The sequence below is a fragment of the Vidua chalybeata genome, chromosome 2, assembly GCF_026979565.1.
Source record: "Vidua chalybeata isolate OUT-0048 chromosome 2, bVidCha1 merged haplotype, whole genome shotgun sequence".
Lineage (NCBI taxonomy): Eukaryota > Metazoa > Chordata > Aves > Passeriformes > Viduidae > Vidua > Vidua chalybeata.
The window spans coordinates 99,734,643-99,746,729 of NC_071531.1; the positions used below are offsets into that span (position 1 = coordinate 99,734,643).

Here is a 12,087-nt window from a genome sequence, read left to right on the forward strand (position 1 = left end):
GCCTGGACACCTGAGGTTTCCCATGAGCGCTCTCCTTGCACCTTGGCAGCTCAGACTGAAAAACTGGGCAGCTATTGCTGCTGTGGTTGACTTTTGTGTTTGGCAGATCCTGTCACCGTGTAAACGTGACGCAGCTGCAGCAGCAGCTCAGCGGTTAGAGCATTATAATCCTGTGCACGTTACAGTGATGCCACTTGAGCTGCTAATTTGGCAAAATCTGGATCCTAATGGAGGTTTAGCTCATGGACTTCTGCCACTTCCCACTTGTCTGCTACAGAATTAACCATCATGGAAGTAACAGCTGCAGTCACCAGAAATTTGCAACCAGCAGTGAAATGGGGTTCACCAAGCGCCCCTTGCAGGTGAACTCGTTTCTCCTCTCTCTGGCTGCATCCATACAGTTAAATAATGACTTTAAGGACCCGCTCCATGGTGTGAGGCCAGGTGGGGCAGCAGACCTTGGATACCCAAGCCTGGGTGAGACCACAATGACCTCAAATTAATGGAGTTATGCTGGTCCAGACCCTCTGTATGTGAAAGCAGAAGAAAGAACTGGATCCACACCTGCATGCCAGATGATGCTGCTGATCCTTTGTTTGCAAGAGAAGTTGCTTGCACAGCCAGCTGCTGTGTCTTGGTGGGTGCAGAGTCCCTCATCAAGCAGGTGCTAAAAGTCCTGTGTTGAAATGCAGTAAGCAGGTGCTGTGTGGGAGTCTCTGGACAAAATACAGGCAGTAAAATATTTTCCAGATGTGCCACCATGAATGTAAGCTCATGTACTGAGCACGAGTTACGTTCAGATGCCCCAAATGCTCATTTTCACCCTTCTCCACAAATATTGGTGACAGACAAATGCTCCTCAGAAGGTCACATGTAGCAAGTATGATGGGCACAGATGCACACAGGGATTTGAGCACTGCAAAGGTCTCTCACACATCCTTGAATGTGGTCCTTTTTTTGGAGAACAACAATCCTTTTTGTATCCCAGCCCAGAGGCACTAACGCATTTTCAGGTTGAAGATGATCCTGTGTACCTGTGGGATCAGGGATACCTCTCCTGCCAGCCCTGGAAGGCAGCTGGGTCTCAAAGGGAGTGAATCACAGAATTGCCGGAGCCCTGAGGTTAGCAGGACTGCAGGCATGGGGGGTTCCATCTCTGCTGCCCATGGATATGGTGGTGCTTCCCAAGTCTAGGCATTTAGTCAATAGTCAAACAGAAATTATCTCCAGGGATTCAGGTGGCAATAACCAGTGTAAATAGCAAGGACCTTTAGATCATTTATGGCTTTCATGGCAGAATACTTGCACTGGTAACTTGCAGACTGAAATTTCCTGGTATCAAGATTTATGCAGCTACTAACTACAAATCAGGAAAAAACCAAATAATAACTTGCTGGAGGCTCACAGTTACTTTGGGAACAGAGAGAAAGAATACATTTAAGCAAATCAATTCACTCACTTGTCCTCAAGTCTGTCTGAAAATATTCTCAAAGTGTCACTCAGCATTGCAAAAATTATCTCCTGTTCTCATTTACAACCAAATGTTAGGAGCTGAGTGATACATATTCCTCCCATCCTTAACGTTTTTTTGGGGGGTTGTGTTATCAGCTGTTCCAGCATTCACAATTTTCACTTATTTATCTACTCAGATTTTTTTTTTTCTTTTCCCATGCACAGCCTCTCTGCAGTCTGGCAGAGGCAGGATTGCAGTATTGATTTAGGAAGAGGCAGTTGTGACAATACAGTCCCAGGCGAATTCCCATGCTGTACGGGGCTGCTCTGTCCGCAGCAGCAGCTTCACCCCCAGCATGGGGCTCACTTTTAAAATGAAGAAAAAAGAATGAAAAAAAAGCTACTTTCCTCTGTTCTGCTTTGAAGGGGAAAAGGATTACCCAGGCTAAATAGGCCATCTGAGTACTTAGCTAGCAAGCCTAAATAGTACTCTGATAGGAAGTTCTGGCAGAGAGCTAATTAAATTAACTCTCTTTGATTTATTAACAAGCAGAGCAACATATCACACAGGATTGTCCCATGAAATTAATGTGCTTTCTGATTCCCTCAGCTGCTTCAGCTCAGTCACCTCCCAGAAAAACCGGTTACGGGGACTCAAGTTTAATGAGACTCAGTGGCTCGAGAAGGATCCCTGCCCACCAACAGAGATACGCACTGGTAATAATACCTAAAAGCATGTTTATTTTCGTTGCACTTCCCTAATTCCTTTTTAATGCCTAGGACTATCTAATGGCTAATTCGTAATTTCCTGCTCACTGATATGCAGATGAATGACAAGGAAAAGCCTTCTGCATGCTTAATTATTCTGTTGATTTAAAAGCCACTTTTCCCTCAGCGCAAGTTTCTCTGTGTGTGTGTGTGCTCTCATGCATCAAGTATTTCATTATTTTTAGAAGCATGCTCTGTGCCTTTTTATGCTTCCATAGTTCCAGCATCCAGTAATTACCATGTTTTGTGTCCAGCAGACCTGATCCACCAGCAAGTGTAAATCAGGAAAACATTGCTGTTTCTAAATGGAGTTATTCCAAGTTACACCAGACCTGAGACCTGACCTCTCCTATTTTCAATGATGGAGAAAATGTTATTTGTGTGCTGGGACTCTTGTGAAGTAGCAGCATATAAAATTTAGAAAACTTCAGAGCAATGAAAATCCAAATTGAAGTCTGTGAATGCACAGACGAGAATCTATTTATGTAGCAAGCTCTACTTCTGCTTAACCCCTGCAAGGAGCTGTAACTCTCTTTGCATATTTGATTTTTCTCCCTCAGTACAACATAGTCTGTTTAACCTATTTTTGCTACTTTCCAACAGTTTCACTGGAGGGGTTCTTCCCTACGCCTTGCATTCAGCTTTGCTATCTGAGTGCTTCTTTGTTAAATTAAGGCAATTAATAAATGGAGATGTTAAGCAATCAATTTTGCCTGCATATCTCCACAGCCTTACGTATGACTGGCTGTAATCACAAGATAAATGCAACGTGCTGATGTATGGTAATGTTCAATAATACATTCTCCGCCAGGCTCAATTCATCAGGGAGTTTCTGGAGGGGAGGCATTTGTTATTGGCTGTCTCCGGACCTCAAGGATAACATTCCTGTCCTTTCCATTGGCCGCCCCGCTGCTGCAAGCCTCTTCCCGTCTTATTTTGATGATGAATATGAAGGCATGCTAAGCTGTGCCGGAGAGTAGCTCTCGCCGACTACACTCCCACCCCGGGCTCAAGGACTCCAGAGCTCCCCGGCTGCTTCCCCTGCCCACTGCCAGCAGCAGCAGCAGCAGCAGCAGCAGCAGCAACAGCAGCAGCAGCAACGCCAAAAGTTGTGATGCTTTTCTTCACCCAGTGCTTTGGGGCTGTGTTAGATCTTATTCACCTCCGGTTTCAGCACTACAAGGCAAAGAGGGTTTTCTCAGCTGCCGGGCAACTTGTCTGTGTCGTCAACCCAACACACAGCCTCAAGGTGAGTTAAAAATATATTTTCTTTTCTAACATCTCCTCATCTTCCCCAGCACCGCCACCCGTGATTCTCCAAAGGGAATGAAATTATGCTCTGGCAGCAAGGGGAGAGTGCTGTTAACACATTGCAGCCCTGGCAGAGAGGATGTTCGCATTGTCTGAATGCATGATTCCCTTTGGAGCAAAGGAGAAGCAACCCACTGCTCTGAGCGATCGTGGGAAGTCGCGGCTCCCCCTCCCCAAAGTTTCCTCATCCATTTCACCCACATAGCGAGCGTGCATGTTGCAAGTGTTTAGTAAAAATGATTGGAAAAGTTAGCTGGATGAGTTAACATCCCTTTCTAGTCGAAGGATGCTGTGTTGTCTCTCAGGCTGACACCCCAGCACAGAGGGATGCTGCCAGGCAGTGGGGAACAGGAAGAGGGGGGGTGGCAGTAGAGGGATCTCCTCTGCTGTCGTTTGCTCTTTCAGGGGAAAACCGGCTGTTTCTGTCTCCTGGGGGGAGTTGAAGGCATTCCTCTGGCACTGAAAATGTCCTTAAGCTGTTTGCAAGGTGAATCTATTTTAGGAAAGAAAATACATTTGCTTTAATGTAAAACTATTTATAGTTCCCATAAAAACATTTCTTTTACTTGCACAGTTCTGAATTTTCCCTGACAAAGTGTCAACAGCTCCATCTATACCAGAGCCTTCATGTTTGCAGTAGAGAAGGAGCAGCAGGGGAAGAAAGCAATTAGGAGGCTTTAATTACTTTATCACACTAGTGAATGACCAACTTTAATGAAGTGGCTTCTGTTTCGTGCAAGTCCTTGCTGACCTGACTCGTCAGGTAGCTCCGCTATCCCGGTGCAAGCTTTGAAATTAATTAATTCAGGACAACTTATTTTTGCTCTGCAAGGGTCCCTGTAAGGTACTTGGAGGGGTTGAAGGAAGCATCTTTCCCAAGCTCCTGGTCCCTGGGACGTCCATTGATGGGGTAAATCCCTCTTCAGAATAGCATCACCTCACAAAAAAAAAAAAAAAGGCATGTTTCCCACAGTCATCTTTCCCGTCTCAGGCTGTGCTTAGGCAGGAAGAGATTGTTTCTAGCAGGGTGCCGGCTCCGGGAGGATTTTCCCGCAAGGCTGTGCTCTGAGCACTGCCGGCTGGGGCAGGCGCTCCCCGGGGCTGAACCGCTTGGGTGCAGGCTCGCCTCTCCCGGCACCACGCTCCTCACAAGATAAGTTAAAAACACCCAGCCCTGTCATTATCTGAAAGCGTCTGGCTGTCTGCATGCATAAAAGAAATAGCATGGGGAGATTTTATAAGTGAATTCTTCTGCGCTCAACCTTTTTATGTGACTGTCTCCTGCTACTTTCATCTATAATTTTAATTATTTTTTTTTTAAGTGAGCAGAAAAAAGGCTGTCAACACACAACAGGTCCCAACACAATTTCAGTGCCTGGGGAACTGTCTGATAAGGTCCCATAAGCACACAGGGGGCTGACTATTGCTCCACTGTTACCTAAGACTAGACCCAAGTTTATCATTGCAGGTTCTGCTGAGTTGCAGGTTTGCTGTGGTAGGAGCTGCAGCTGTGTTAAACATATAGGGCACTTCATTTTACTAAAATCCCCCGTGGTCAAGCTCTTCACTGCTCAGACTGAAAGCCCAGCAGAAAGATGAACAATCTCAGTCCTGCTGTGGCAGCATTTGAATGCAGGCATTGGAAGCAAATTCTCTTGGAAACAAACAGGACCCTCTAGGAAAAGGTCTGGTGTGTCAGTGAAGCCCCAGTGAGAATTGTTTTGACCAGGGTGGGAATTGCTCCCCTGATAAGGCTGCACTGGGAACCCAAAGGCACAGGTGTCTCCACAGCAGCCTGTTGAGACACCGTTCAGATGAACAAGCTGACGAGAAACCCTCTGCTGTGATAAACCCCTCTGACTGTAGAGTGAAACGTGCTGTGCAAGTGCTCCCAGGTTACCCAGCTCACAGCCAGCCACATAAATATGGTGGGCTTTAGCTCTGATGTGCTCCCCTGGTGTTCAGCTTCCCTCCAGCTGCGCAAGGAATGCATCACCACTTTGTGGCAGCAACCAGAGATGTGAGGATCAGGTCCCTTTGTGCCCAGCATGACACAAACAGTTGTTCACCCATAGCAGCCTGTGGGCCAAGCTTGCCCATAGCTTGCCTGCTGGCTCCAGGCAAGCAAGGCATCTTGTCCAAAGCCTGCTGTCAGAGCGAAGCAAGGTGAACCTGCTTCTCAGGGTGCCTATTTCTCCCCCAGGGCTGCACAGGGAGGCTGTTGTTGCTCTCAAAAGGCATCTAAGGGACCATGAAATGTGAAAGGGCCAAACTTATTCTTCTGTGGTGGTTTACAGTATTATGACTACTTTGATGTCTCTTAGTCTATTATTTCTAGCTGGGTCTTTTCAACTGTAACATTTTGTTGACAGCCCCTAAATCTATCTTAACAATTGACAAGTGGAGTGAAAACTGTATTAAGGCTCGCGGTCGATGAATACAAACCCGCTAGGAAACAAGGGCTGGGAGCAATGTGGTTTCTTTCCTTTTTCTTCAAGACTTAAACGTCTGTTTAAGTTACTCCAAAATCATAAGCCCTTTGAAAAGGGATTACTTTATTCTGTATCTCCACAGTGCTGGTGCAAGGGGACTCCTGGCTGATTGGTGCAAATGATAAATGACAGGCATCACACTCTGGTGTGATTATGCACGTTGACATCCTTCACACAGGCCAGGTCTTCAATCAGTGCCAACACATATAACATCATTAAAGTCAATTGCTGCAGGACCTCCATTTTCACTCCTTCCACCCAAGGGAGTGCTCAGGGATGTAGTGGGACTCAGCCCACACAGGAGGATCTGTACCTGTGGCTAGTGATCATGTATGTGTGTCAGAGATGTGGCATCGCAGAGAGCACTCAGCAAGCAGCAGAGGACAGAGGAGACCTGGTATCCTCCAGGGAAGGTTGCACCAGCTTCTGCTCTCACAGACCCACAGCCAGACCAAGGGGCCACTCCTGTAAAGTTATGCCAGAATGCTGTCATCATCATCACAGCCTGGACCTCTGACAATGACCACAGCCTGTCACTTACCTCTTCTTTTGGGAGGTTCTCTACCAGAGGTTGGTAGAGAAGCACACACTTAGAGAGAAACCCATGTATTTCTTCCCACTGAAAGGGTCATTAATTGGAAAGGCTGATGAACATTTCTGTGTTTCTTAAAGGGCAAGATGGTAAAAGTGTCAGTACAGACACCTCTATTGATCTGCTGCTATTTTCCCTGCACTCAACTGGCTGACATGGGTGACTCTAAGAAAGAAAGACAATTTTGCAACTGTCCCCCTCTGTTTTGTCAATTTGGCAGGAGTATGAATGGAAGGGGGTGTTTGTTTCGGAGCCTTTGTCCTTCTTGCCACTTTCTGCTCTTTGTCCTCTTACAAAGCTTTCCCAGACATAGCAGCGTCTCACAGCACAGTGCTATGCTGGGATCAAAATTCACTTGCCAAGCAGAGAAAACCACTTACTTACCACACTTCTATAGGTCACCTTCGTCCTCAATCATATTATATCCATTTCTTTGTATCCTGCCTTCTTTCAAGCATGTGGTCAACCTAACATCTTCCCTTGGAGAGGCACAGCTGGGCAACAGAGCTCTCAATCCAAGTGGCCGCTCCCTCCAAAGCCATACCAATTAAAGGAGCAGCACTTATGCTACTGGCTGCAGGTCCCAGCATGCAGGGAAAGTTTGAAGGTTCTCCATTTGCATGGAAGAAATAGGCAGGGGTTTCTGATCCCACAGAGATGAGGCTCAGTGAATTCCTGTCCATTTGCCCCCTGTCAATAACAATTCTCCCCAGAACTGCAAACTGGAAAGAAGGTGAAGCTGGGGGAGTATTCTCAGTCCTTAGCATCAGTCCCTGTCCCGATAGCCAACCTCACATGGCAGGAGACAGCAATGCAATCACATTCCTGATAGGTGCTGATGCCTCATGAGATGCTGCATATGGCTGAATAAAATAGATCTTCTTCATTCAAGGAGTTACTAGCTTTTTACACACAATTTTAACACTTTGGGAAGTGTGAAAACTGTTCTTTAAAATAATAAAAAGCTGTGTTTACATTACTCTTGTAAAAAACACCAATTTCCAACTCTGTAGGACTTCAAGGAGCTTGTTTAATTACAAAAAAAAATTCAAACAAGGACATAAAATAGTTCAATCTTAATATTCTAAAAGGGTCGTAACATGGTTTATGGGTCCCAGCTCTCTTTCAGCTAGTTTTTAAAGCAACAAGCAAATCTGCTCTGACTTAGGGAAGGGATCTGAATGAATCCTGTTATAACAGTTTGGCTATGCACCAAGTGGCCAGCCAAATAGCATTGTAATCCACTTTATCCCCAGGACGATTGAAGTGCTAGGGTGCATTACACCCCCATGAGATCCATTTATTTGGTGCAGGGGAGGAGAGCAACTATGAAACCTGCTGCTAACAACACCTGGATGTCACTGACTCAACCCAGACAACCTCAAATCTCCCATGCAGGGCTGTGATTTGGGAGCAAAGTGGCATTTGACCCCAAAGTCCAGCAGGATTGTGACAGCTGTGGTGAGAGGATCTGTAAAATGCTCTGCTAGCTGCAAACCTGGGCTCCTGCCAAAGTGCCTGTTTCCCACGCCAGCTGTGGACTGGGGCTGTGTGAGCATGGATTTTAAATCCTTTTGTAGGGATGTGGATAACAGCAGGCAGGGCTTTGTCAGCCCTCCTTCAGCTGTGCCTCTGTTTGAAGGAATTCCAGTTGACCTGCTCACCCCAGGAGGCTCGATCTGTCCTGAGATGTGACTTTAAGGGTGCCCTGCAGACGGGAGGCACAGCACGCTCAGGCAGCTCTCCCCCGGGGCTCTCCATTCTCTGCTGCTTCTTGGCTCCAGGAATCCCTCTCTGCTGCAAGCCATTAACCTTTGGCCTGCAGATCCATTCACCTGCACCACCGTGGGCTACGGCAAAGGGCAGCACGGTTTCACTCCAGGCGCGCTGCAAAGCGGGACAGCTCCGAGCTTCTGCGTGGTCTCACAGAGTAACAACCACGGAGTCTCCTTGGAGAGGGAGGGAAAGAGTCCCAACCTCAGAAGTTTCTGTGTTCATAGGGGGCTTCCTTCTCCTCACCCCCCAGCCCAAACCCACTGCAGAAAGTTAATTACCACTGTTATCTGGTCCTGTGTGTTCTGCTACAGCTCTTGGAAGGGGGATAGATCAGGCAAGCACTGAGTCCTTTCCTACCCATATTTGATTTTGAGAGTGAATTTGAGGCAATAGCAGAAGGGGTAATGGTTTTGAACTGAAGGAGGATCGATTTAGATTAGATATAACAGAGAAGTTTTTTTTTATGATAAGGGTGGTGAAACACTGGCAGTTTTCCCAGAGTGGTGGTTTATACCCTGTGCCTGGAAACATTCAAGGTCAGGTTGGACAGGGCTTTGAGCAGCCTGATCTCATTGAAGATGTCCCTACTCATTGTGGTGGGGCTGAAGTAGATGGCCTTTAAAAGGTGCCTTCCAACTCAAACTATTCTAGGATTCTCTGATTCTATATTAAATCTGACCTGGTTGCAGGACATTTGAAGTCAGATGTTACCAATGGAAGACAGTGCTGTTATTTTAATATTAGAGACATGTCTCTCCCCTTGACAGGGTGTTTGACAGCAGGGTGAGGAGTAGCCATCAGACACTGCCACATATTACTTTGTAATCCACCCACTCTGATATGGCTCAGTACATCAGGAATTTCTCAGTGCAGCCCTTTGGGTTAGACATAATGGTCCAGGTAACTCTCTTGGGAGAAATGCTGTCCCAAAGGAATTGCTGTGACTAACACAGAGGGTGCAGAGGAAAAAGGAGTGTTTTAATACAAAGCTTGATTACATTAAATCAGTGGCAAGGTCTCCGTCTGCTTCCCAGCAGATCAAAGTCACACTGAATATGGTCCTGCAAGTCCCTTCAGGTGCTAAAATGTCCTCAGTCAGGTTCCCAGACATCATGAATTTTGCCTCAAAGTCAGAATTTACAGAGAGTATAATTTTTTATTTAACCATTAAGATTCTCACCTGGCAGCAAAGAACTCCCAGCATATGTAGCTGAGTGACATTTAAAAGCTCCATTTTTTTTTTCCTCAGAAACAATCTGAGGTTCTTAAGTAATGCAAGAAATTGAGTTTAAAGGTAGCACATCAGATCCCAAGTGCTCTGGTAAAATGAGGGAGAGGAGCTGCTGTGTCTGTGCTCTGCCTTCCTGGGACTTTGGTGCTTCCTATGCTGTTTAAAAGCCCTTAATTCTTGTTCTGCCTGGCTCAGAGCTGAGACTTTGGCAGCCCCGGAGTCTTCCCCTCACAACTGGAAATTGGCATCCTCAACTGAGTGCACAAGAGAGAAAAACTGAATCCTGCAATAATTTCACAGGGTGGCAGTGAGGGAAGGACAGTCTTTATGCAGCTTTACTGGGAGCTGAGTGAGGAAGGGAGGAGCAAGGGAGGACACAGCCATGCTGTCCTGGCTGCCTGGGGCTGGGGTGTCGAGGTCTGCTGCTCCCCTGGCATGGTGACCATGGGAGCAATGACCCTGATGGGCTGCCCTTGGCACCTCCTGTGGCATTGGCAGTGGCACATGGCATGGCACAGGTTGCTACAGAGCCATGGTTCTCTTTGGAGCCCCTGGAGGTAGGTGTCAAGCAGCACATGAGCCACCATAAAGGAGGGAGGGAATTCCTTTGGAGAGCTGAGCAAGGTTTAGGCAATACACTGGGCCTGCTTTTGCTGTGAGTTTTGCAGCAGAACTGAGCAGAGTTGAGCCACTTCAACTTGATGGAGCTAGGGGAAGCCACTTGTGTCTAGCTGAACATGACAGCAACTTCCCAGCCCACTTCTGTATGCATGTGGTGTATTTAGAAATAAAAAGCACGGATGTTCAGTCATTAAACACCTTATCAGACTGCATTCTTTTTCTTTCTTTCCGTAGCTTGCCTCTTTTTGTTAAGTATCTTTTCTTCTCTGCTCTTGCTTTTTTTCATGCTTCCCATTCCCTGCTCTACCAAAATCTTAAAGTAAAAGATTCTGCTCATCTGTCATCCAAAAACCTAATTTGGGGTTTTTCTTGCTCCTGCTGAAAGGAAAGCATCACTAACTTCGCTCCAACTTTGGATGCCTTATTTTCCTCCAAGCTGTTTCAAAAGAAATCACAATCATTCAATCCTTGATGTCACCAATTTGACAGATGAAGTTTCACTTTAACACGATCGCAGGCAAGACCAGGAGAGCTGCAAAAAGCAGTGAAACATTGTGTCACCAGCCGTGGATGCAGCTGGCAAGGGAGCCAAGGGCTTTACATGCCTGCAAAACTTAATTGCCATCCTGCAATTGCCATCCTGGAGCTCGAGCAAGCAGGTCCAAGTGAAGCAGCCACAGCCCTTGTTGTCCACCCAGCATAGTGAGATGTGAAAATGATCCCACCAGCTCCCAAAAGATAATATCTGCCCTCTGTTTTGGTGTGGCAAAGCAAATCCACTTCCAGCAGGGATTTAAGCTGGCAGTTTCCTGTGCATGCCGCCAAAGTAGGCACACGTCCCTTCTGCTTCCATGCTGCAAGGGCAAGCAGCTGGGCAGGGCAGTGGCTCAGCTGTTTCTCAGAACCTCACACAAAGCTCTTACCCCTTGGGATTATTGGTGCTGAATGGAAAAAAATTCACTTGTGCATGGAGACTTCCTGAAAATTGCTCTGGGTGACCTGCTGCTAATAACCACCTGCAATGCTTCTGCTCAGCTCTCCCAAAGCATTCTCCAAAGAGGGAAGAGCATCTTGGCACTGCCAATAAATTTCCTGATATATGTGCAGTGTACAATTTGAAGTACTTTTGTTTATTTAGAGGCATTTCTGAGCATCTTATATAACATTAATGGATTTATCTTTAGTTCTCCCCTTTCATCTCAGCAATACCATGAAAGCGTCACTGGAGGAGAACAGCAGAGACCTCTGAGTATTTTGTGTGTTTATTTTGGTGCTCTTTTCTTAAAAGGCAGAAATGTTTGAAACAACTTTGGGAAGAAATTAACCACCTATTTCCATACCAGATGCAGTGCTTTCAGTTCTAGTCTTTTCTTCCAGAGCAATTTCATTCTGAACTGATCCAAACTGAAACTCTTTTTCACTTCCAGATTGGCCTCCTCAGTAAAAAATAAATCATTTGAACAGCCTTTGTATTTCACACATGGAAATATTAGGGTTCAGAGTAGCTGATGAAGTGCCCATCAGCTCCTGGTAAATGAACAGCTGAGAAGAGACACTAGTCCTTGTGAATACTTTAAACACAAGATCACACACTCTTTCACATCAAATGTCAGCTGAAATGTAAGGAGAAACAGAGAAATGGAGCATAAATAAGACAGAAAAAAATATTAAATTGGTAACATCTCCTTGTGCAGAGCACAAATGCTGTAGATGAGCAAGGAGGCAGATGCTACAGAGCAGAAAACCACATCAGCAGAGGATGAAAATGTTCTTCCACTCCTGGAAACCACCACGCGGAAAATAAGCAAAGTAATAAGCCTAAAAATTGAGTAAATGACCACCAC

At 46.1% G+C, this 12,087-nt stretch overlaps 1 protein-coding gene across 1 annotated transcript in view; it reads left to right on the top strand.

The window, feature by feature from the left end:
* Window positions 1-3,053: 3,053 nt before the first annotated feature.
* The window catches only part of SIAH3 (siah E3 ubiquitin protein ligase family member 3), a 41,446-nt gene continuing 32,412 nt past the window's right edge, over window positions 3,054-12,087 (top strand). The window contains exon 1 of the mRNA XM_053935506.1: window positions 3,054-3,469. Coding sequence (XP_053791481.1) covers window positions 3,335-3,469 — 135 coding nt within the window. The 5' untranslated portion in view covers window positions 3,054-3,334. The remainder of the gene's footprint in view (window positions 3,470-12,087) is intronic.